Below are 26,846 nucleotides of genomic sequence, written 5' to 3' on the forward strand. Positions count from 1 at the left end.
GTATTCTCCTGAAAATCCTAGCATGATAGTTTAAGAGCAAGGAGTTTGTGAGCCAAAGAAACTAAAACTGTTATATTTTATAATTATTTATTAATAAAATATTTAAAAATAAGTTCATTTTTCAGACTCAATATGAGTCACATAGATTATTAATACAACTATGTACATCTGATGTTGCCTCTTTTAGCTTAAAAGATACTGGACCCTGCAGTTAGACATAACCATAGTTAAAAAGCAAGAATGATATACAGATCAATTCTGTACCACACTATTTGACAAACATATAAAAATTCTTGTATAAAATAGTTGTTAGAGAAATTTATGCTGTGATTGTCAGAATACATTTTACGTATAAACTGCATAATCTGGAAATAATGACCTGACATACAAATTGCTTTCTCTATCATGAATTACTGCTATGATATAAAGCTTAAATTGTCTGTTATGAACTTGTGTCAAATTATTTAGTAAACATCTTATCCATTAATGTATTGTAGAGAATTCATATCAAATCCAAAAACCAGAATATAATGACAGTTTGCAGTAATACTTTGTAAAGAATAAAAGAGCAGAACAGTCAAACCCAAAAGACAAAATTAGTTCATGAAATCCTGTTTTTCAGCTTAAGATGTATTTTTTGTCTTTGTGGACAGAAACGCTAATGAGGTTCAGAACTATTATATACCATCACAATTACAAATCATTTCCTTTACAACTTGCGAAAAACAAATTTAGAGTATGTGTCACAATTGTTTATTATTTATCTTTTTTCTTTCATTATTATGAAAAATCACCACTCTACACTATTTGGTTTTCGACGGTTTCTCAATTCCTTGTTACTTTTGAGAAAAATGTTTCCAAATAACTGGGAATGATAGCAATTTTAGTAATATAGATAAGTACAGTATTAAACAAAGATGAAACACATAGTTGTGTAATATACTGAACATAGCTGTTGAAATACCAGGCTGACTTTTGGAGTTTTTAGTATGACACAAGTGAAGATATATTGCCAGCTCTCACAATATTATACGTCAGTAACAGCTGTGTTCATCTCTATCCTTGAGTAACACTGATGGTGGAGACGATAAAACAACAGACAATAACTGCTACTCATAAATCTAGAGAGACACATGAAAATTTATATCATGACTGTGACTCCAATGTTGATTTCCTGCTTTTATTATTAGCTTCCTTAATCATTTGGTTCTCCAAATGTGTCTCCTGGACTGATACAAATTCTCACTGTCACTTCATGATAATAATTTTCATGAATCATTGTGGATGTATATTACTGTGATGAGTGGTGTGACTTTATTTCATGTTTACGTATGTAATTTTTGCATATTGAGCTATTACGGAAAATATATTTCAGTAGAATATCCCATTGCATTACATCTGTAATTTTTTTTTGCTAGTGTCTGCAGGGAATGTTAGATTTAAAATTCTCTGTGATGTTGAAATATTCTAAGGAATATAGAGAAGGGTTTAGACCTTGTTCATTGTGCTGTAAAAGTATCTACAATAGTTTGCAGCCTTGTTTAAAAAATTCCTGCAACTGCATGAGAATATAAATAGCCATATGTGACAAATATATAAAATGCTATGAATATCACAGAAAAATTTTTAACATTTGGGATCAAACGAACAATAAATTTCTAAAGATAATTGTCTTTTTCTGTCGCAGGAATGCACGAGAAGACGGCAACACAGCAGGTTAACAATAACAGTGGAGCCATATTAATTTTGTTGCTGTATAATGTCTTTTATAAAAAAAAGTCTGGAAATTTACTGATATGTGTAAAGTCTTATGAAAATAATAAAACTCTTAATACTATTTACACAAAATATACAAATATTTATAACATTCTGTTCAGAATTTGTCAATTTATCAAATGAAGATATGTACATATATACACACTTATAACAAGAAACAGTTCATTGGCACAAAGTATGAAGATAAGACTTCCATATGCAGTCTACACTTAAGATATCACCAGATAATCTCTTTGTGGGACTTGTAAATTCTGTCACCATCCATAACATTGTTATAGAACAGTTTGATACCACTTATAACAAGTGTCCGCTCAAGTCATTTATTTTATGTACATACATTTGAAGGAACCATTGTTTCTTTTTTGAAATACTGAAAAACAGACATTTCATCAGCAGTCAACAACTTTAGAAGTCATTTATTAGCACCAGCAGTGTGTCAGATGCACTGAAATCTTGAGGGGGTAGTTGTCACAATCGAGATGAAATGTTCATGTACTTAATCCTCCATAACATTCAAGTCACTGTATGAAAAACAGAAGTGGGCATGCACTAGTGCGTGCACACGCACCCACACCCATCCACACACACACACACACACACACACACACACACACACACACACACACACACACGTGTGAAAAACTGTTAAATTATGTTGCTTGCACGCTGAAACAGAAATTCACTTCATCCCAAACAATTTCTCTGTTATCGCATCAGAGAAATGATTCACTTTGTATTTAGTCAGAAGAATTTGTCCTGCTGATCCAGATCAGCTCGTATTTGCCCATTTGCTAGGCTATGACTGTTCCTTTTTATAGTTGCAGTTTCATACTCAACTGCTGGTTTTGAGAACAGCTTTGGTGTACCCAGTGAGATACCTCCACTAGGGTTACTTGCACTCCTATGAGGACTGCTGGTGGAGCCATTGCTACTATTTGAAGGTGCCCGCTTTGAATGGCTGCTTGTTTCCTTTAGTGGCACTGTAACATAAGGATTTTGCTTCGATGAAATGTAATGTGGGCTGCCAGGTATCCGCGGTCTTCGCCTCTTCTGGTAATAATAGCTAACCGCAGCAGCCAGAATTACACCCAGTATGAAGGCAGCTACACAAGAACCTAGAATAACTCCAACAGACAGAGATTCAGCTTTCTTGAGGTCAAGGCTGCTCTGAACACCAAGTGGGTTGAGATCTACAAAGAAAACAAAAGATTATTAATAAACATGTTCTTGAATTCAAGTTGCAGGACTTTAAGTGTGTGATTAAATTACCATTTTCAGTTGTCTGAACACACATTCTTGTCTCCTGATCATGGCCCTGGCACAGCTGAGGTCCAGGGTTCGTTGTCTGACATTTTCTGCGTCTGTGCTGCTCTCCAGCATCATCACACAAAGACCAAACTGACCACGATTCCCATCCCATAAGTGCTGTGACAAAAGCACAATGCAATATTAGTAGCTTGCCTCAGCAGACACATAATGAACAATGCTTTGACTAAAAACATGGAATTGTTTGTAGGTGGGGATGTTTTCTATGATTCTACATGATTGAAAAGTCTTCATTACTTTGGAGTGACCCCTAGTTCTCAACCAGAAAAGCATTCTTCAAGTGACCCAAGAAAATGTAATAAAAGGTCTTTGTAATGGTTCCCAAAGGTGCGAAGCATATCTGTTTTTGGGTTTCGCCTCAGTGATGAATCATTTAAAAATGAATGTAAAACTGATCAATGCGAGCAGGAAGGAAATTTTAGGTTGTTTAGGTAGAAGAAATGTTGATATAGCACAACAGGTGGCCAACAAGGTAACAGTTGCCCAGATTTAAGATATTCCAACAAATCATTCATTTATTTAATAAATGAAGTAAGTTATTAGGCAGTAGGTATCAATGGAAGTTCATGCACTTTCCTATGTGCTTTGACTTCTTCAAAAGAAGATTGAAAACTTCACTATACAGTTAAAGGGAAATAATAAGAGTCATTTATTAATGTCAATGTCTTGGATAGTGCCTAAAGCTTTTAGGAGCTATTGTGAATCTGTCTAAATCCTGAAGATAAAGTAACAAAGATATATGCTGCACACATTAACATTGGAAAGCTGACACACATTGAACTTCACATGGTCCTGCCAAGCCGGTACAATAGCACTGCACTCATTGCCTGCTGAAATCTGCTGCATATCAAATGAACATAATCCTTATTACATCACTCTTGGTTTGTTTAAGATTAGTGTTTTCCTACAAGTTCCTTTCCAGTTCTGTCAGTACAAACAACAAACCATAATCCATTCCTGAAAAATCGCTCCAGCTCATTGAATCTCTCCTGACACTAACACAGTTTGTCCGACCTGAGGTTATCCAAAACCAGAACAGTCAGCAATGATACAGTGTCATAAACTATCTTTGCAGGCAATCAATCCTGTTTAATTATTTGTACTAGGGGCATAATTCATTTTAGCACTAAGAGAGACTTAAATGAAAAAATTTTCTTGTTAAGAATTCATTTTTTTCTCACAATCTGAATTCAAATTATCACTTTTTCATCTCAATGAAGAAGATCCCCGATATTTGACTTCAAATTTAACAACACTGTGACTGTTTTGTACTAACTTCAACTTGATACGTCTCTGATAGGAACACCCCTTAAAGACACTTGGGGAACTTTGTACCTCCAGCCAGCACGGCTCCAATAGATGCCAGGTGTCTTTAAGGCTTTTACAACTTAACTACTTCATATTGGGCAATATCTCCCCTCTAAACTACAACCTGGAATGTGGAAGTGTACACAAACAGGAGTAGTAAACCGTTTTTGCACAGTTGAAACTGCATAGTAAGATTCTACATTAACCTACCGTCTTCCAAAGACGCACACACGTGCCCATTATGGCTACACTAAAACTGCTGGCCTCAAACCAGTTGCTGAATGTATGGCTGATCTGTCTTAATTGATCAACATCTACAACCAGATTCTCTAAACCATCATTTATGTATGTGCAGTCATCACACATACCATTTCAAACCCACATGTACGATGTCACCACTGATTCCCTCTTTCTCAACAATATCATTCCTAATTTAAATGGCCTGCACATCACTGAAAGCTTTTTCATTTTAAACCCAAAGAAAACCTTTGAATTTTTTCTTTGTAATGGTGAGTGATTTCATAGTGGAATTAGCTTTGGTTTGGATACACTAATACTGTTCAACTTCAGACTTGTGATTAAGATTCAGTTTACACTTTCCTGAATAATTCAAAATTCCTCAGTGGAGATCTTCCAATGGCAAATGCAAGATGTATTGATGAATCAGGTGAATTTTTACAATACAGTGGTCACTTTTGCTAAGCTGCATGCCAGTAGGAAGTGTGATTCTTGTAATTACTTAGTTTAAATTTTCAAACAGATGTAACACACACTGGTTTGTTGGTAGCTGTGAGGGAAAGGCCAAACATTTCACAAAAACGGATACATCGCTCCCTAGTTGTAGACCTTCATTTTCCACATGCCAGTCTGCTGCTCTCTGTTCTCTATACTAGTTTAGAATCCATCCTGGATTTTTCAGTTAATTTTACTCAGTTACATGAAATATTGTGTAGTGTGTACATTCATCAATTAACAAAAGACAATTTAACAAAAACAATGCCAGCGATATGAATAAAGACTTACATTCACAGCTCATCAGCTCACAAGGCTCCTGGCTGACAGAAGGTCCGTCACAGCCTGAGTCAACCTGTGCTCTGTTGCTGACACTTAGGCAGATGCGAGTACGCTGCCGCAGACCTTGTCCACACGTTGCAGAACATCCAGACCACTCTGACCAGCAGCCCCATTCCGCTGTGAAAGCATATGTCACACATAAGTAGGAGGCAAAGCTATCACCTGTCTTTAAAAAAAAAGTAGTTTTGAGTTCTGGAGATAATGTGACAGAAACTCACAGCATGGACATGAGAATACTTATTCATATTAACAGATTTATTCTTTCTCTCACGCACTTACACTTTGTATTCCATAGCTCCGTAGCACAACTGTAAGAGATATGGAATGAGAAATGAACATACTAACCGATAAAAGCAGCTAATGTAAACTGTTCCTACATTCTATATCCAGCTGATAAACAACTTATAAAAGGAAAATAATTATCTGTCTACCTATTACAGGAAAGGGAACTTAGTATTTGTTTTCTACGGGATCACCCAATTACCTGTGACTGTGTGGTAAACAGCAAGTAATTCATCTGTGTATAGTTTGTATACATCTTGTTTTTAGCAACAGTTATGTATGATTCTGACCATGTAACTGTAGAGACATCACCACATTGGTTTTAATATGGTCTGCATACACACATAAGCATTTTTGAGAAGATTGGTAAAATACAGTAAAATTCCAGGTTGTACTAATAGGTATTAGCAGTTCTTGATATGCAAAAAAAGAAGTTCTGGTACTTTGACCATTGGGGGGGGGGGGGGGAGACTTTTATATTCTGCATATTTTAAAAGTGTGAATTCAATATTTGTACTGCCAAAAAATTAAGTTCTATTGTGCCACATCTCAAAATCTGCGTTTCTTTTTTATATATATATATCTCAGAGGTACCAGTACAAAATACCAGAACGTACCATTACAAATCGAGCACTCGGTATTAGCATAAGTAATATGTACATATGAAGACTATTTATAACAGGCATAGCAAATACTTATTGTCTTATGTCTGTAGGCAACTTTACCAGAGTACAGTACCCTGGAGAACCATCCTGTTTTGAGCTGAAACAATTTTTATGTCTTGATTGTGCAGTGTATTTTACACTTAAAAAAAACTAAATTCATGATTGTCATTAGGAAGCATATATGCATATATACAACCATTTTTAAATTGAATGAAAATGTTATTGATTGGACATGGTACCACACTAGTTATTGTGAGCTGACTGTGATAAGACTAAGTGGATACTAACCCAAGGAAGAAGGAAGGCTAGAGTTCACTTTATTGCTGATATCAATGTCAATTCCTGGGTGGAATGCAGATAATGAAAGGAAAAAATGTAGCAACTCATAGTACCGAAGAGGTGAATATGAGCATAAACAAGACTGAAAATATTGCTGAGCTTTTAGACAAAATGTTTGTGTGTGTGTGGGGGGGGGGGGGGGGGGTGGAAGAGGGAGGGAGAGAGAGAGAGAGAGAGAGAGAGAGAGAGAGAGAGAGAGAGAGAGAGAGAGAGAGAGAGACCGACCATAAGTATAAGCTTGCTTGATTAAGAGGAAGATGGAGATGTAGTTGTAGCATACGTGGTTAAAATACTGTTAGTAGTTTTGGAGCACTTGAGGGCAAAGTTGGAGGTAAAAGCAACAAGTGCGATAATGATAACTCTGCAGTATTGAGCAAACAACAAACTTTCAATTTCTGTTCATAAGACAACCTATTTACAGCTGAAAGCTAAGTGGTCACCAACTAGAATTTGCACCCTCAAACTAGGAGGAATTTTCATATAGATGTATAGGTGTCTAGTTTTGTATTTAAATGAGAAAAGATATTTTTGGCTCACCTCAGTAAAGTCAGGAAGAAAGCCTAAAAATAGTACAAAAACTAGCTCTGGAGCTTTGATGTATAAAATACCTTTGTCACAGGTGAAACTATACCACAATGCCATCTTTACTGTCACTGTTGGATTTACAACAAGATGTGGGCCTAGCAGTTGCACCATATTTATGTAAGAGCACATCTCAGATGTATGCAGCAATCTGTAGTTGAGCATTTGGAGTCACAGAAATAGAAGTATTGTTAGCAATTCTAGAAACATGTACTTGTGATATAACTGTCACATACAGACTCAGGTTACTGGTTGCATAAAGGTGGCAATGAAAAAGTGACGCACCTGGTGACCAAATCACGAATAAAGTGTGAGAATGGATATGTAGAAAAGGCACTCGGGCAAGTCCACAGAGGTTTGTGAAATAAAAACTGCAATATAAATATGATACTGGAATGTCCTGGGTGAAATATGAATAATGGCGAGAGTAAATGTAACAACTAACAATATAGAAGTTACTGAACCATCACTGCAGCTAGACTGTGGTGAGCATCTGCATCAGGTGGAGTGTACATGAGAAGAAAGGAAGTTGTTAAGGGGAAGGGAATGTTGGCTGTCAGACGGGGCATAATGCAGATAAGCTGTTATTGGGGTAGTGGGAATTCAAGTGGCAGGGTGGTGAAGCAGGCACTGGAGTAGAGCATATGTACTCAGAAAAAACTAATTTTGTCAACTATTAGTTAGCTACTTCGCTGTTATAATAAATACCAACCTTTGCATTTGTGAGTGTTGCACTGTCGAGACATGCGTGACAACCCTTCACAGTTTTCTGGCTTGTCCTCGCAGACCCTTGTCCTGTGTTGCTGTCCACCTCCACATTCTTCTGAACAAGGTGACCAGCCAGACCACTCAGACCACAAGTCATCAGACTCACCTCTGCCTATAAAGCGGAAACTTCTAATTTAGACTGAGTTATCTAGTACATTAATTTTTTGTATTTATCTCTTAACAGTTGCCTACAAGCTATAACAAATAGGTAAGCACATGTTGCAGATAATCTACTGGTTTCTCAGCTTACACCATGTCATTCATAAAGACAGAGAAAATATGTAGATATGATCAACAGACAGTAACAAAATTCTGTTACCTACCTAGAAATCAACAGTGAAGTCAATTTGTTATTGTTATGTACAAGACAATTCATATCATATTTACACATGTTTTATAAGTTTGCAATAGTCTAGTGTTACACAAATTATTCCTTATAAACATATAAATGACACTGACAAACTAAAGGGACAAAATCCTGACTGGAAATGGGGTAAAAAAGGTCATATGATGTCCAGACATGGACGGTGTGCATGCAACAACAACAAATTGTCCCAGAACACAGTACAGAGTTGCACTGATCCACGTCACAACAGATGTTCAAACTCCATGGGATGCAATGCACACTTTCACACATCACATCATGTTATTACCATGTTCTTCTGCATGTTCTGACCTCTCTCCGAATAGTGTCACAGGAATCATGAACAGACTGTTGAAGGTTCAGCATCCACAACACTTTTCAGATGCCCCCAGAGGTAAAAATCCTGGGGGTTTAAGTGATCTAGCAGGCCATGCCGCAGGGCCTCTGTATCCTATCCTACATTGAGGAAGATTCTGTTGCTGTATCAGCAACCTGTAGTGTGGAAGAGGGATGGTGCTCCATCATGCAGAAATTACATGACCTGTCAAATTGCCAAAGACGCATTCTCAAGCAGCCCAGGTAGAGTATTCCACAGGAAGTCCGAGTACATTCCGCCATTGAGGTTTTGTGGAATAATAACTGGTCCAAGTATATGGCCACCAAGAATCCCTGCCCACACATGAATGCTGAATCGATGCTGATAAGATGCCACAACCATTCCCTGATGATTGTCTGTAGCCCACAGATGAAGATTGTGCAGATGGATGATCCCAGTTCTGGTAAAGTTTGCTTCTTCAGTAAAGAGGACTGATGACCCATATAATTGTACATTGGCTTACACCATGTTGGCAGGCCACTTGCCTGGAGCTTGTACTAGGATTCATCTCAATATCCTGCAGAACCCGGTTCTCTAAATCTGATGTGTGCACAGTCCACCACCTTTCTGCACATTTATCTGTCTGAAAGGACCCATGATCACACAAACACCCAAAAAGAGCTTGAAATGTTGTGTGATGTGGTTGGTGTCTCTGAGGGTACAGCCGTGCTGCCTCTTGACTGTTTCCATCTGCTTGGCAGCACACAAACACCGTCTCAGTTTGTTCCTGACATGAACACTGGGCCATTCTGCTGCTTACAGTATGTTGCGTCAATCGCACAGCCTGCAACACACAAGGAACACATGGCACATGGCTAGAGGAACTTTCATTCATCAGTGCCATCTGAGGCTGCGGTGATGCATTACCAGACACGTGTGCACAGGACCTTTTTTCCTCCATTTCCAGTTGGGAATCCGTCCCTGCAATTTGTTGGTTTTAATAGTGTTTACCCTGTATTTATGAAGACATGAAACAGGATGTGAGGCAAATCTGATGTTCTTAAGAGTAACTTAAACGGCAAGAGAGATGCCCACGCAGTCAAGTGACACAGTGCTTTTGGAGTTGTTCTCCATATTGTGCAAAAAGTGTGGCCCAGAAGACAGTAGAATTGTAAGCTGAGTAATATGCATGCAGAGATAGTACTGAAGGCAAGAGAAAACCAATAGGTCAGTGAGGACTCCCTATTTGCTTCTGTTTTGATATTATTCAAATGTGTATTCTTGTCCAAAGCCTATTAGAAATGAAATTGTAATGAAATGAACAAAGAAATCGAAAGCTATCAAACTAAATAACACCTCATTCCCAAAGGCACTGTACAAAACAGAATAAATTGAGGAGAAATTTTTGTAGAATTAGACAATACATGACTCTTCATAAAGTATGTGGTACGAAAGAGACAAAAAAAATAAAAGGGTCATTTGAATGCTGTTTTTTAAATTTGAATTAAAATTTTGCCGTAGTATTAATATAAGTTCACACACACAAAAAAAAGTACAAATGGGTGACATGGAAAAGAGTTAACACAATTTGGATGCTATTAAATATGGAGCAACATATCAAGAGGAGGAAAAGTAATGGTGTATGCTGCACATAATAAGTAAGAATAACTAAAAATAATTATGCATGTATGTCATGTACCCATCAACAGTGGAAACAATTTCTGTGTCACACTGAGCAATAGCCTCTTTTGGTGCTGAACACACATGTAAAAGTGTCCTCTATCAGTCTAGGGAACCAAAAAACCCCTGCATGTCTGTATAACACTAAGTGAAGGAGACAATGAGAAGCACACATAGAAAGGACAAAAAACATTTAGTTTTCAGACGAAGGTTCTATTTCACAAAGTCTAAAGACAAAACACACACACACACACACACACACACACACACACACACACACACATATATATATATACAGAACCCCTGTTATTTTCCTACACTACTGCATGGAGCATCTCTATGCATGTGTATGCATTTAGTTAACATTTTTTCCAAAAGATACCCATTTTTTAGGTTCTTACATTACTGTCTGTTGCTTAATGTCCCCTCATATTATTTAGCTAGTGAATCTAATTAAAGTATTTGTACAAAATGTTTCATAGAATATTTTGTAGAAGTTTTATGCAAACATAGTGTGTGAAGTTTTATAACACATGAGTAATGAAAACTGTTTTTAAGAACCACATCACCGCATGGGATTAGCCAAGTGGTCTAAGGCGCTGCAGTCCTGGACTGTGCGGCTGTTCCCGGCGGAGGTTCGAGTCCTCCCTTCGGCATGGGTGTGTGTGTTTGTCCTTAGGATAATTTAGGTTAAGTAGTGTGTAAGCTTAGGGACTGATGATCTTAGCAGTTAAGCCCCATAAGATTTTACACACATTTGAACATTTTAAGAACCACATCCAAATTCATTGGCATGATCTGATTTGTAGATCAGTAGGCTGAACAACTGAAAGATTTTTAAAAGCTTGCTCCACAAGTAAACTGAAGGGTGTTAGATTTCTTTAACTGACTTTTCCTACGTAAAACAACAATTTTTCATTTACTGTGAACTGACTAATACAATAAAGTGTTTCAGAGTAATATTTAAATAAAACAATTTTTGGTTAAGTTGTGTAAAAAAATTCAATCGAATCAACATTCACCCCTGAAACTTGAACGTACCAGTTCTGTAGCATGAACCATTGAGATGACAGAATCTCTCCTCTTCTTTGTGTTGAGATATCTTGATATGTGTGGGATCAGACACAGGAGCCTTGCAAATGAATCTGAACCTTCTCTCCACATAGCCTGTCTCTGCTGCAAGGCTACTAAGAGGCAACCAAGGAGTCCACGTAGAGAATCTCTTGCTGTCTTGACAAGCATGCATATTACATGTCTCAAAGTCAAGATTACACCCTTGGCAGTCCCGACCTCCGTTCTCTGGTGGAGGACTGTTACACAGTCGCCTCCTCGTTCGGAAACCTCCACCGCATGGAACAGAACACTCCTCCCATTCTCCCCAGGCACTCCACTGGCCATCCCTGGGAGGCAGTGTCAAAGCTGAAACAGAAAAATCTGTTACGAGTCTGTCTGTCTGTCAGATTAAAATTAAAAGGATTTCAAGGAAGTCTCTCAACTGCTGAATCATAAATTCATTGTAGAAAATCTTTTAAACACTCTGATGTAATTACTGAGTTGAATTTCAAGAAGAAGAAAAATGATTGATTTACAGAAACCATAAAACTGAAATATGATGGGTTTAGTTACAATTAACATACACATTGCACAATAAATTATGATTTAATTGGACGGATAAAATATCTGCTCACCGAGTGGCAGCAGAACAACACATGCATAAGAGGTATTACAGTTTGCAAGCTTTCAGAGCTCTTGGCTCCTTCTTCTGGCAGAATGGTCAAAGGGGGGCAGAAGAAGGATGAAGGAAAAGGACTGGTGAGGTTTAGAAAAAGGGGCAAGGTTTCCAAAAATCGCCCAGAACTTTGGATCAGGGGAGACTTATCGGATGGCAAGTCACCCCTGACCTGGGGTTCTGGGCAACTTTTTTGAACCCTACCCCTTTTCCTAAACCCCATCAGTCCTTTTACTTCACTCCTCTTCCTTCCCGTTCAACCTTTCTGACAGAACAAGGACCCAAGGGCTCCTAAAGCTCGGAAACTGTAATACCTCTTATAAGCGTGTTCTCCTGCTGCCGCTTGGGGGAGTAAATTTTTTACTATTCAGTTACGTTATATGTGCACAATAAATTATGGTTTATTTTGATGGTTACTAGATTGTATAATTTAACAGAAGGTTTGTATGCTCACCAGGACACGGTGGGTTTGAAGTGCAGTAAATTTCACTACGATCCTGCCCAACACACACTCTCCCTCCGTGGGCTGGTGCAGGATTACCACAGATGCGACGCCGTGTCTTGACAGCCACTCCACATGTCTGAGAACAAGCTGACCAAGCTGACCAGGCTGTCCATCCACCGTGCACTGTGCAGTTCGTTACTCGAATGGATGTGCCGACACACTGAGAGCCCCCATTCTGAGGGGCAGGATTGTTGCATTGCCGTGAGCTGCACAAGCATTCATCCCCTGACTCGGTTTCTCCAGAATGTGAGCACGGGAACCAGCTTGACCAACTGCTCCAACCTCCGTCCACTATAAGTTTTATTATTTTACCATTAGACAATTTTAAAGATTGTATATGTTCTTATAAATTAATTTTACAATTACTGTACTTTGTTCGGTGTGAAAATGTGGCCACAGAGATATGTAATACCTGGAGCAGTGAGTACAGGGCACTGTGTGACACTTTGCTGCCAGTGATGAGTGAGAGGATTATCATTAGGGGCTGTCTCACATTTCTCGAGAATTTCATTCCATCCACAGTATGGATCCATAGCATTCAAACAAGCAGCCTTATTTGTCAGTCTAGAACAGTGTTGCGCAGAAATCCTAATAATGCCATTATCAGAGCCAATATATACAGAGTCCTGAAAATAATAAGATTCCATTAAATCCAATTTGATACATATTAAGTAAGCAGTGATAAAAATTGAAACTTCCTGACAGATTAAACTTGTACTTCTTCAAATAAATAAATTATCTGCCATTTAATTGAAGTTAAGGAATCTAGAATACTGAGAAAGAGGAAGAAGAAAACACTGGTGCTAAACTTTAGATGTAGGTGAGAGTTAGAACCTCAGTTGTAGGATATGTCAGTAGCAGAGTGCACCATATACACATGTAAGTTAATCAGTGGAACAATTAATATATTGTTTTAAATAGATCATGTAAATACAAACATTTGTTCAGATGAACATTTTTACTATGTTTTGTGCATTTTAAAAACTAACAATCCTCATTGGAGTGTTACATGTGTGACCATGCCCATTTGCACAAGGAGCTTTTTAGCTGTGTATGGTTTTTCTTTTGACAAACCTAGTATAGTGTGTTGTATGTTCTCCACCATAACGACAACATGGCATGAGTGATAAACTCATAAGGAACACAATTTGTAACCCCAATGAAGATGACAGTTTCAATAATACATATTAATTAATGCAAAAAATTTTCAAGCTAAATGTAGTTTGCTCCTTCCATTTTCTCAATATGAGAAACTACAGTTTACAGAGACTATTAAGACACACAGACAGAAAATCTAAAAACTGCAGAAACTTTAAGAAAAGAAAGCAAATTAAAAATTTTGTGGTTAACATGCAATAAAGTAAACTTGACCAACAAAAGTGACAATATGAGTCACGGACTCCACTTGAACTTAATGATAACATAATATTGTGTATCAAACAATTTTTGAGGAATAAATATTGACTGGCAATTGAAATTTGATGAATACATGAGAATATTATAAAATAAAAACTAACACAATTATCATATGATGGCATCAGGGTCCTGTTGCATAAACTGCTTTTTTAATCACCTTATTTATGCTTTTAACATTCTTATATTTATAGATTATATTTTAGTTGTTGATCTAGGGCCCAGTTACTAATGTAATGAGTTATCAAATGAGTTTCAGTGAACTGAAACATGATTGAAGTTTCCCAATAATTGATGCCAAATGAGTTTTCCTTTATTACACACACATCTTGAAAGCCATATTAGGACTATAGTACCAAAACTTGGAACATACCATTGTTCCCTATTATTGAAAGCAAATTTTGTTAATTTTTTTTAAATTTGGAATATAGGTATAATATTTAAAGGAAGTTGGATATGACTGGATAATTATTAACATCATCATCCATGTAGTCTGAGAAACTCTTATCTGCAGCCCTTAAATTGTAATGACATATCATTAATTACTGTTACAAAAAGCAAAATGGCATCTAATTGCATTTCATGACTTACAGCTGATTTTAGATAATGAAGTGCCTTTATCGGTACTACTGTATTCCCCGGGTATGGTTTCCATATTTCTACAACACAGGTTTCCTGTGTTCTTGGTAAAACTGATATCTTCTTGACAAGTCCTTCAGAGGTTGCAGCGTAAATTATATGCACAGCTCTGAAATTAAACACACCAACTGAAATGCTTCAACACACTAAACAGAAAATTCTGTATGCCACTACTATACTTAAACAAAGTACTGAATAAATATGTTTTTACCCACAACAGTAACAATGGTGGTAGATGTAATTAGAAAACTAGACTACGCACACTTAGTAGTGCAATGATCATTGTATTTGAGCTGTCATATAATTTACTAATGAAATGTAAAACCCAATGATACCTGTGTAGCTTGGTGGGAATCACATGTATTGCTATGTGGGTGAGTGTCTCAAGCTGTCCTGTGTAGAGTGGCTTTGTTGTAGCTGGCTGCACAGCACTGTCCATCAGTTGGTAGCGCGAGGAATCCAGTAGCAAGTGAGAATGTGGGGCAGCCTGGCATTCTAGCAACTGTTTGTGTTGATTGTGGTGTCGCTCCCATGCAGATCCTGGCTTATCTTGGTGTTTGAATGGGCCTAAAAATGCTGCTTCCACAGCAGTCATATTGAATGCACATATGGCTGATCCAGGAATGCTGTTTCTGTGAAGGAAAACCGAACAATTTCATATAAAATTAGAGGAATTTGGAATTTTTAATGGTATCCCTGCAGCAACTTTGTAAGTGCCAACATTGGGGTTTAGTTCCTGAAATTGAGAAACAAGATGTTGAAAATATTTGACAGAGGATTACTGCCAAGAAAATGACAATAAACTTCTGACATAATCAAAACATATCTTTCTTATTTTTTCAGATCTGATTTAGGAATTATATTATTTAGTGTTAATTTGTGGCTTGCAGAAAGGACTTCCTTTCTTCTGAATTTTGTGATAACTGAAAGTTATAGATGGTAAATAATTGTCTTTAAAGAGAAGGGTGGTATGTTCTCATAACCCCTTTTCAGTCGGGCACTAACAGAAATTTATATAAATTAGTCAAATATCATAAATCCTAATTGTCTTTTAATCTCAATACCTTAATTTTTACATAAAGTTATACTTGTCTCAGCAGGTATAAGCCATCATCATCATCATTATGACATTGTTTTTACTTACGTAGGAGTTGTGAAAGTTGCATATATTGTCTCTTCCTCTTCAACGTATGACATTCCCTGAATTTCATCAAAATAGAATGGATATTCACCAGGAATAGAACAATTAAGTCGAGCTTTGACAAAAGTTGTCCAATTGTCCTTTAACATTAGCTGTCCACCACTATCATTCTTGCAGACTCTTGCTATGCGTGAGTACACTATCTGCAACAACAGGTACAAAGAATGGGCTATAGACTATATCTATATTTTCTTGCAGTGTGGATTCAAAACAAAAAAATACAATCAGTTTATTAATTACAGAGGTTCACACATTCATTCATCAAAAATGTGAGAAGTAATATTCTCTCTGAAAACCTGCACAAAGTCATACAGCTTACCTTTCCACAATTAATGTATTCCACAGCACTTTCTCTAAAGAGAAAGTATACAAAATTGTCTTTCTCAAAAGATCCCACAAATTGTGGGTCATTCAGCCACTTGCTGTTGTACTGATTGGTCCGAAGTGTGGTAGAGCCAGCTCCAAGGCTCCTGTAGATTGCTGGATCTGCTCCTGAGAAATCCATAGGACTTCCCACAAAATACTGACCATTTTGGGTCATCAAGGCAGTAATATTGTACGTGGGACTGAATGGACATTTTGCAACTCCTTTCACCCATTCAAGTACATTATTCAAATTCTCAATCTGAAATTAAAATTTAAAAAAAATATTCAGAATTAAAACACAATTCACCATCATTTTAACACAAAATAGTATAAAAAATTTTTATTAAAATGTTGAAGTTCTTGACTACATTAAAGTCTGAAATTCTGTGAAGTTCTGGAAGTGCACAACCATCTTTGTCTCTTGAATTTAAGAAGCAAGAAAAAAAAATGTTTATGATTTCTGAGCTTAGTTTGCTGTTGTTGTTGTTGTGGTCTTCAGTCCTGAGACTGGTTTGATGCAGCTCTCCATGCTACTCTATCCTATGAAAGCTGCTTCATCTCCCAGTACGTACTGCAGCCTACATCCTTCTGAATCTGCTTAGTGTATTCATCTCTTGGTCTCCCGCTACGATTTTTACCCTAAACGCTGCCCTCAAATACTAAATTGGTGATCCCTCCATGCCTCAGAACATGTCCTACCAACCGATCCCTTCTTCTAGTCAAGTTGTGCCACAAACTCCTCTTCTCCCCAATTCTATTCAGTACCTCCTCATTAGTTATGTGGTCTACCCATCTAATCTTCAGCATTTGCTGTATGTATAGAAATACCCTACAGTACTGCCACTGCTTACCTCCCTCCAGGTGCACTGTGGTGAGAAGGCACTTGTGCCACAGGCAAATATCCGCTTGCCATTGCGTAGCAGGACGCGGACAAAATTGTGGCACTGGTACTCCGTCTGTCCTTTGGCCTGGCAGAGAGCAGTCTTGTTTGCAGGTGCCGGCCAGTCTGCTTTTTCCAGCTGCCGCAGATCAGGAATTGCAAGTCGGTACAGTGCATCCCTAAAACACAGGAAATGAGGTATTTAAATACATATATCTGAAGGATGGAAAAAAATGTAGTTTAGAACTGTGACTTACTTATTGACCTATTCACAAATTAAAATCTTTCTATTATACTCGCATGGACTGGCTGTTACAGCATAGCAATGGTACTGACATCCATATAGATATATATGAAAGAATAAGTAAATGGGCAAATAGGCTAAACGGATAGGAACCAAATAACTGCATACAGCAAAAATGAATAAGTAATGCAAATGAATATTTCCATAGTTGATATCTTCTTCTTTAAATAAGGTAGAATTATTTGGTCAGAAGGAACACGAGTCCCGCTAATATTTGACAGATGGTAGCAGCAATAGTAGTGGCCATAAGAGCCCCAACAGATAATTTTGGATTTCAATTTGTTATAGTGTGCACCTTATTACTGGTCGAATTTGCGATCCAACAGACATGCAGTGTGCCTCAGATTTCAGACAAAGTTCTTAGCTGATATGTGGAGGGAACAAGCCCTATTTCTTTGTCTCACCAAAGCACACTGGAATCAGCACTGCATTCACAATGCCTATTACAATGCTATGGGATGCTAATGGTATCTTAGTTAAGACTTGCCAATGGGCTCATACCTAGCAATTCCTGTGCTCCCAGAAAAGTGCCCATTTATATTGTGCATATAGTAATTTCCACACCTTGCAGTGAACACCATAGTGTTGCTCTTTCTTGTCTGTCTCCACCTGCTTGACGTCAGGCAGTGAAGAACACAGAGTATTCCACAAAATGGTCAGAATCAGAATTTTATTGTCTCATAACGTACAAGTTAAATTATTGATTTTATGGACAGGAGATTTGTCAGCTTATAACTATGATAAATTATACATGGAATACAATATTTTTATGTAATCACAATAAAATCTGAATATTATTTATTATTAACGTTTTTATCCTGTTCAGATGGTCATTTCATTAAAAAATTCATCAACAGAGTAATAACAGTTCTGAACCAGGGTGCTATACAATTCTCTTTTTACTGCCTCAGTTTGGACCTTTCTAAAATTTGTGTCTTTCAGTTTATTGTATAATTTCATTCCCATATATTGTAGAGTCTGTGCAAAAAGATTAAGTCTGTGTGTAGGCAACATGAAGCTTTCTTTGTTTCTTGTTTCGTAACTATGCTGGAAATTATTTGACAAAAAGAGTTTAGGGTTGCTACTTGTGAAAAAAATTATTTCGTACAGATACAATGAGGGAACGCTTGGTATCTTAAGATCTCTTAATAATGGCCGACAAGATTCTCTTGGCTTTGCACTGCATATGTTTCTGATAATTTTTTTCTGCAAAGTTAATATTTTTGTCATGTTGCTAGCATGTTGTCATGTTGGTTTCCACTGTTTGAACAGAAATAGCTAAAGAGGCATTAACAATAACCTGATCCATTTGCTCTCATGACTATTACGTTGCTTTTGTTTATTGTCAGTTGCCAGTAAATACAAGTAAATAACAAGATGGCTGACAACTTGTATGACAGGATGCGTGTTTTAGTGTCAGCGGAAATGTGAAAACATGACAGAAGTGCAGAGATGATGGCGGGCAGAATTTTAGACTGCACCACTCTCACGCATAACAATAACGAAATTGAGCGGAAATTTTATGAGGAAAGGAAGTGTGCATGATCTGAAGAAGGGACAGTGTAACAAGAAGAAATTAATAGCGGGTGAAAGAGTGGTGGTCACAGTGGTACAGGCTTTCATAAGATGCCCAAAGAAGTCCATAGTGCCCCAAAGAAGTCCACAGGCTACACTGCGCATGAATCAAGTGTAAGCAAATCAAGTTCACCGTATTTGAAGACAAGCAAAGCAGAAACCGTATGTTCTCAGTCTGCGTCTCACGATGAAAGAAGACAATCTGAATAGGCGCCTTGAATTTTGTGAAAGGATTTGCAATAATGAACAGTTGACTGGTGGCATTGTTTGGTCAGGTGAGGCAACTTTTAAATTGAATGGAACCATCAATCAGCACTGCTGTGTGTACTTAGCAAGAGATAATCCTTATGTTATGAAGAATGAGTTGTTAGGTAATCATCCTTGTTTATCGGTGTGGTGTGGCATGTCTGTCAGAGGACTTCTAGGGCCAGTCTTTTTTGAAGGATCAGTGGCAGGTGTAAAGTACCTTACCGTGTTGCAGGGACGAATTGAACCAGCTGTTCACCAAATGTAGAGAGATTAATTTCTTTTTTTCTACACGACAGTTTATCGTTACATTACCATCGTGTCATGCAACAATTCCTGGATGAAACGTTTGTAGAGAGGTGGACAGGCCGACGGGGAAGTGCTGAGTTTCCACCCAGATCTCACTATTCAACGCCGTTAGACTTCTTTCTGCGGGGAATTCTGGACACATGTACCAGGTGTACCGGTATGAAATGGGCGTTTTTTTTTTGTGAAAATGAAACACTAATTTTGAATTGAAAAGTAAAAACATTTTATTCAAAGTACTGACCACTGTTTTCTATACATTTTGACCACCTTTCTGGCAATTTGTGGACATCACGCCAATAGAAATGTTCGTCTTTTGAAGCAAACCAAACAGACACCCAATTTTTGACTTCTTCGTAGGAATGGAAGTGTTCCTCAGCCAATGCGAGTCCCATTGATGAAAACAAATGGTAGTCGGAAGAGGCCAAGTCTGGTGAATACGGCGGGTGGGGTAGCAGCTCCCAGCCAAGTGTTTTGATTGTATCCTGAACCAGTTTTGCTTTGTGTGCGGGTGCATTGTCGTGGGAAAAAAAAATTACTTTGCCATGTCTTCTGGCCCATTCTGGTCTTTTTTCGATCAATGGATAGTTCAAATTGATCATTTGTTGTCTGTAGCAATTAGTACTCCCAGTTTCACCGGGTTTTAGAAGCTCATAGTACACCACACCTTTCTGATCCCACCAAACACAGAGGATTGTCTTCTTGCCGAATCGATCTGGTTTTGCAGTCGATGTTGATGGTTGTCCAGGATTATCCCATGATTTTTTGAAGTTTGGGATTCTTAAAAGAAATCCATTTTTCATCGCCAGTAACAATTCGATGCAAAACTGATTTTCTTTGATGTCTTTGAAGCAAAATTTGACAAATGGTTTTTCGGTTTTCCATCTGTCTTTCATTCAATTCATGTGGCACCCATTTTCCACACTTTTGGATCTTTCCCATACCTTTCAAACGGTTAAGAATGGTTTGTTGTGCAACATTTAGCATTGCTGTCATTTGCTTCTGACTCAAAAGTGTCATCTTCATCCAATATTGCTTGCAATTCGGCGTCTTCGAACTTTTTTGGTGGTCTTCCACGTTCTTCATTTCTTACATCAAAATCATTATTTCTGAACCATTGAAACCATCTTTTGCATGTTGCTTCTGATAGAGCATGATCACCATATGCCTCGACAAGCATTCGATGCGACTCTGCAGCACTTTCTTTCAAATGAAAACAAAAAATTAATGCTTTCCGCAAATCATCAATTTCTGGTACAAAATTCGACATTGTTAACACGATGAAAACATATTATGTTGTTCGTTCCGTGTCTTGATGTATACTAAATATCTTTGACAGATGTCATACCAACCAAACAAAAAAAATTAAGGCTCGTTCACAACAAATGTTCCCTATCGACACATTTGTATCTTAACGCTCATTTCATACCGGTACACCTGGTACGCGCGAAAGCTAAGTACTCTGGATGACATGAGGGAGGCGATTGTGATTACCTGTGATTCCATTCCAGTGGCAACATATTACATGTGTGTCGGTCTTTTACGCGGCGTTGCAGACACCGTAGTGCTGCCGACGGGGGACATTTTGAACATCTTCGACAGTAAACCATCATCAATACTGTCGTGACCATCTATGTGACTTGAAATTCATAGTTTTGTTATTTTTGTTCGAGTTATTAAAATACAAACAGTGTAAACCCCTTTGTGAAGCACCCTGTATTTAACTGCCCGTAGAGAGTAGCATCTCAGGGCGGTGGCTGGCAGTGCATTTAACCTCGGCACGAGGGCTGCCGCGATACAAATGTGCCCTTCCATAGGCCACGGGGCGAGAGAGAGCTCGTGCAGCGGCCGACCTTGGCTCTGATGTATGCGGCCGAGTACCCAGCCACCTGCCAGCGCAGCGTCTATATCGCGCCCGATTTAAACTTCCAGCATGATCGATGTGGTCCGTGCGCCTGTGGGTGTGGCGCTCTTGCTTACAAGCTCCGTCCGCGACCTCCCGGCACTGGAAATACTCCGATAGCTCCTCCCAGAACCGAGTACACTGTTCAGCCGGATAATACATCAGTAGGAACTAGTGTGTGGCGTGTTAACTGGATGTTCCCAGTTCCGTGACACCGGACAGGATGAAAAGTGGGTTCGGTATTCCGTAGCGGGAAACGTAATGCGTTACACATGACAGTAGCGCGGGGCATTTCTAACGTTTCTCTATGTTCTTCTTTTCGTTCTCTCTTTCTGTTAACCAAAGCTTTGAGTTTTCGAGTTTTTCACTGTCCCATTGCCGTGCAATGTGTACCGGGTGTGTCTCCTAAAAGCCATCAGGCACATTTTGTCTAGTATTTAGGCAGATCTTCGCAATTCCGTTTTTGCAGTGCATAGATCGAGTCAATCCAAAGAAATACTGCTCAACACCAGGGCCGGTTCTCGAATGGGTCGAATCGTACCACAGGGCGACAAATTTTTGGGAACGGCAAAATCTGGAATTTTAATATGTTTCGAAAAAGGCTGAACTACCCGAGACAAACTTTTTACATAAATGAAGGAGTGTGAAAGTAAGTTTCAAATACAAATCTTTCATAAGGTCTAGTGTCTTACCAGAAATTATCTACGGAATTGTGAAACAGGTGGCAAATGAAGCGCTAGATTTGGTCACCATGGGTGCGACTTTCAAAAATTTTGGCTCCGTGAACGGAGTCAAAGATTCTGTAGTGATGGTATTAAAAAACTGGTCTTCGTTGAGAGCAAAGTGTTCGTCGCATGGGTAACTAATTGCGAAATAAATATGTAGACATGAAGAACAGGGATGTAGTGTGTTAAAGAAGTTTGTTTTGTTTAAAATGCTTTAAGACTTTTCACATAAAAAATTCGGAGGCATTGTGTTTCAGCTCGCTCTCGTAATGAATAAATGAAGATAAATGTCAGCATATGATGGCCTAACAGTTCCTATACAGCAAACTTAAACACTTGCAGTAGTACCGCCGAGAAAAAACACTTTGTAATACATAAACAAAGAATAAGTAAAATCTGCACTGTAAGCATTTCACTTATGTTTCACTAATTGGTGCATGATTATTGGCTCTGGTCTTAAAAACGTATTCACGTCAGAAAGACGTAGGGGGTATGAGTGGTGTGTGTGAAAATAAAACGTCATGGATGAATGACTTTCTTCCGAAAAAGGTTGACTAAGGAGAGGGGGCAGGGGCGAGCGGCGATTAGAAATCTTCGTATGGGGTAGCGAGATCCCTGGAAACAGCACTGCTCAACATGACGCGATGGCCGGTGTCGACGAAAAGCGTCTGTTTGTTTCCCGGTACAGACATAATTATTTATTACGTGCCCATTCGACAGAACGGTCCCAAACTAGTCTAGTGCGATATTCGGTGTAGGGACACGTATTAACACTTTGGAGACCAATCCCGAACGCAGCTCGGGCCGCCACTGTGTTACAAAGACCGTGCCCGAGTAGAGGTCCGACCGCGATTTTATGGACGCGCGAACCAGCTGTCGCTTTAAAACTCGACTCATTTCATGTAACAACAATGTACGGAAGTCTCGCAACCCGCTTCTTGACTGGTGCTGCCTTGTTTTGTTCATTTCTAGAATTATTGCGAAAGAAACAGTGAACGTAATAGCTACTGTCGTTAACCTCTGAGCCAATATCATCACTGACGTAATTTTTTGCGTGTACTCGATAGGTTCCGCAGTTCTCTGGAATTCTGCTACAAATACGTCATGTTTGTTGAGTGAGCAAGTATTTTGGAAGTTCAAGAGGAAGAAATTTACTCAATAGCCCGCCTCGCATTTTTTTTTTTTTTTGAGGGGGGGGGGGGGAATAATTATACTTTCTGTCATATTAAAATTTGTGATTTATCGAAGAACTAAAGTAAATATAAAAAATAAATCTTTAAGCTTGGCTTCAAGCCATCCTGGGCTTACATTTCAGCGACAGTTTCTACTGCTTGCCAAACCTGGAGCGTTATGGGCAGGACCCTCCAACTTGCTCGGAATTTTGACAATGTAACGCTCCAATTGAACAGAATTTGCCACGCTATCCCTCAAGAGGATATGCAACGACTATATCAATCAATGCCAAGCCGAATAACTGCTTGCCTAAGGGCCAGAGGGGGACCAACGCGTGATTGACTTGCTCACTTTGTGAAGTTTTTCCGTTGAATATATCATCCAACTTTTCTTAAATTGTAATAATTTGTTAGTCTGTAGCTGTGACAGCTACCGATTTCCCCCCCATTCGGATAATTCCTTCATGGTGCGATAATGTATTATGACGTTGATCTGTATTGGGCCGACACAGCTGCAACGTTTCTGCCGTTACTCCACTTTACGAATGGGGTGCACCATTTTGTTTTGGCCGCTCTAGCGCCGTGCTACGGTGCTGCGGCGTGGGAATATTAACGTGTACCAGGACTGCAGACATATACCTGCAAACAAACAATTAATTAATTACATAACTTATGACCACCCGTCGTAAACTCCTATCCAGCAAGAACGTCCTCTCTGCCTGTGTTGCTCTGGTTGTTTCTTCCGGACGTGCGCAATTGCTGGGTAGTAGGTAGCGACGACTGTTCCTCATAATGACTCGGAATTGCTGGTTTTTGTTTCTGTTTGTGAAAGTTGTAAATATGTTCGCTAATTTTCGTAATAGTGAATTAGGACTTGCAGCACTTGCTTTAGAGGAAGAAGAAAGAGAAGCATGGCAAAAAAAAAAAAAAAAATCTGTGGATCCACAGAGCCTGTTTCCCAAGACCAGCGTTTCGAACATTATTTTCTCGTCTCACGGATGATAAGACAAAGTTTTGCGAATATTTTAAGATGATGCAGCACATCTTATGTCAACTTTTAAGCAAACTAGAATCAAAATTGAGAGAAAACTACACCTTCTGGAGACTACCAATTTCACCCAAAGACTCTTCTCGTCTCTGTCTTTTGTACTCGGCATGCCGGTATTTTGCATTTGTCTGTTCACAAAGGACAGGAAACTTGCGAACTTCTTCCATTAGCTTTTCCACATCCATTTTTGTTCGCAAAATAGTCTTGCACAGTTGCACAACTTGCAAAACAGTTCTAAATGTTCAAATGGCTCTGAGCACTATGGGACATTACAGCTGAGGCCATCAGTTCCCTAGAACTTAGAACTACTTATACCTAACTAACCGCCGGCCGGTGTGGGCGAACTGTTCTAGGCGCTTCAGTCTGGAACCGCGCGATCCTTACGGTCGCAGGTTCGAATCCTGCCTCGGGTATGGATGTGTGCGATGTCCTTAGGTTAGTTAGGTTTAAGTAGTTCTAAGTTCTAGGGGACTGATGACCTCAGATGTTGAGTCCCATAGTGCTCAGAGCCATTTGAACCATTTTGCACCTAAAAAACCTAAGGACATCACACACATCCATGCCCGAGGCAGGATTCGAACCTGCGACCGTAGCGGTCGTGCGGTTCCAGACTGAAGCGCCTAGAACCGCTCGGCCACTGCGGCCCGCTGCATAATAGTTCTGTCATCGCATCGTTCGTCAGACGAGATTCCGAAATCTCAAATCTGAACTATGTGTTTCGAAAGAACGTGATATGAAGTCAGCATTCTCCAAGAAAAGGAAACGTGAAAATGTTGATTATTCACGAGACGAGCCACCGATTGCCTTCCTTCCCTTCTACGGCACTACATTCTGCAAAGTAGGCACAGTCCTGAAAGACGAGGTGTCAGCATCCTAAGAACATAAAGGAGATGCTATGCCCTGTTAAGGACAGTCTCGGCCTCAGGATTCCTGGGATTTACAACATTCCTTGTGAGTGCGGAAGCAATTACATCGGGCGGTCCCTCCGCACCGTTTCATCAGAGGCATATTAAAAATCGAAAGCTGAAGAAAGCTACAGCAGTTGCTCACAAAAAGCATTAAATACTGTTCGACGAAACAAGAGTTGCCCCAGGCACCCATACATTAGGGTCCTGCAAATAAAGAGGCTGTAGACATGAGAATGTGTGAGAAAATGTTCAACCGTGACAGTGGATATAATCTCAGCGGTGCATGGAAGCGAGCTCTCCACGCAGAGAGCAGCCAAAGATATTCGTCCCAATGTTTACACTACGACGGGAGCGGTGGCGCCACCAGCGCAGACATTGCCACTATCTGCGACAGCGAGACATAATTATCTACCCCCTCCCCCCACTTCGTGACACTCCCCCACTTCATTTTCTCCTCTCCTTCCCCCTTTTCTTACCCATCATCTGTCCAGGTCCCCCTGTCTGCCCTCTACTGTGGTGTGTCATATTTATGCCAACGTTTTAGTGCAGTGTTCAAGTGAGTGTTCAGTGTTGTGCCTCTTTCCAAAATGTTGCGAACAGAAATCACGCTGTCGCTGGGTGCGATTTTTATATCTCTTGCGAACAGAAACTAGACTGTCGCCGTGTTTTTTTGATTGTCTGTCTATTATTTTACCTGTCTGCTTCCTGTGTATTTTATTAGCATCACCAACCCTGTGTTTTATGTTTTAAATTCCACAATTTTCTGCGATTTTATCATTTAAGTCACCTTTTTTATGTCCTGCTTTAATTATTTATTATCTTCATTTTTTAAAACAAATTCTGTTGGCTGAAGAGCGGCGTACTAAGCTGCTGCCAGCCGGCCCCTTCGGGGGGGGGGGGGAAATCGAAATTCAATAAAGGAAAAGGAAAAAAAACAACAGTTTTGACAGTCAGTTGTTCCTGACGAAGACACTCTAAACTGACGCGGCAAAAAGTCCGAGAATGTTTTATGTAACAGAACCGTTGCGAAAGACTCTGTTCCCTTAAGTGAAAAATTAAACATAACAAATTCCACCCGGCACGCTCTCGGTTCGCCGGCCGGGGTGGCCGAGCGGTTCTAGGCGCTACAGTCTCGAACCGCGCGACCGCTACAGTCGCAGGTTCGAATGCTGCCTCGGGCACGGATGTGTGTGATGTCCTTAGATTAGTTAGGTTTAAGTAGTTCTAAGTTCTAGGGGACTGATGACCTAAGAAGTTAAGTCCCATAGTGCTCAGAGCCATTTGAACGCTCTCGGTTCACTGGCGTTCCTCGAGCACGGTCCGCCCGTGTCTCGCCCGCTACATTTCTTTTAATGCTACATTTCTTTTAATGCTACATTTCGTCCACCGAGTATCTCTGCCACGGACACGGCCCGGACTCGTTACTGAAGTTTCGGCCTGGAGTAG

General features: G+C 39.2%; 2 protein-coding genes across 2 annotated transcripts in view; one reads left to right on the forward strand and one right to left on the reverse strand.

The window, feature by feature from the left end:
* The window catches only part of LOC126188567 (acidic amino acid decarboxylase GADL1), a 188,544-nt gene extending 186,679 nt beyond the window's left edge, over positions 1 to 1,865 (forward strand). Inside the window, exon 11 of the mRNA XM_049930168.1 lies at positions 1,688 to 1,865. The gene's annotated coding sequence lies outside the window, so the exon portion shown is untranslated. The remainder of the gene's footprint in view (positions 1 to 1,687) is intronic.
* The window catches only part of LOC126188565 (semaphorin-5A), a 678,499-nt gene continuing 651,723 nt past the window's right edge, over positions 71 to 26,846 (reverse strand). The window contains exons 4-15 of the mRNA XM_049930166.1: positions 17,185 to 17,392; positions 16,287 to 16,592; positions 15,911 to 16,110; positions 15,102 to 15,398; positions 14,719 to 14,875; positions 13,127 to 13,340; positions 12,664 to 13,005; positions 11,522 to 11,899; positions 8,065 to 8,232; positions 5,434 to 5,601; positions 3,046 to 3,201; positions 71 to 2,966 (exon numbers count right to left, since the gene is read on the reverse strand). Coding sequence (XP_049786123.1) covers positions 2,518 to 2,966; positions 3,046 to 3,201; positions 5,434 to 5,601; positions 8,065 to 8,232; positions 11,522 to 11,899; positions 12,664 to 13,005; positions 13,127 to 13,340; positions 14,719 to 14,875; positions 15,102 to 15,398; positions 15,911 to 16,110; positions 16,287 to 16,592; positions 17,185 to 17,392 — 3,043 coding nt within the window. The 3' untranslated portion in view covers positions 71 to 2,517. The remainder of the gene's footprint in view (positions 2,967 to 3,045; positions 3,202 to 5,433; positions 5,602 to 8,064; positions 8,233 to 11,521; positions 11,900 to 12,663; positions 13,006 to 13,126; positions 13,341 to 14,718; positions 14,876 to 15,101; positions 15,399 to 15,910; positions 16,111 to 16,286; positions 16,593 to 17,184; positions 17,393 to 26,846) is intronic.

The sequence above is a fragment of the Schistocerca cancellata genome, chromosome 5 (assembly GCF_023864275.1).
Source record: "Schistocerca cancellata isolate TAMUIC-IGC-003103 chromosome 5, iqSchCanc2.1, whole genome shotgun sequence".
Lineage (NCBI taxonomy): Eukaryota > Metazoa > Arthropoda > Insecta > Orthoptera > Acrididae > Schistocerca > Schistocerca cancellata.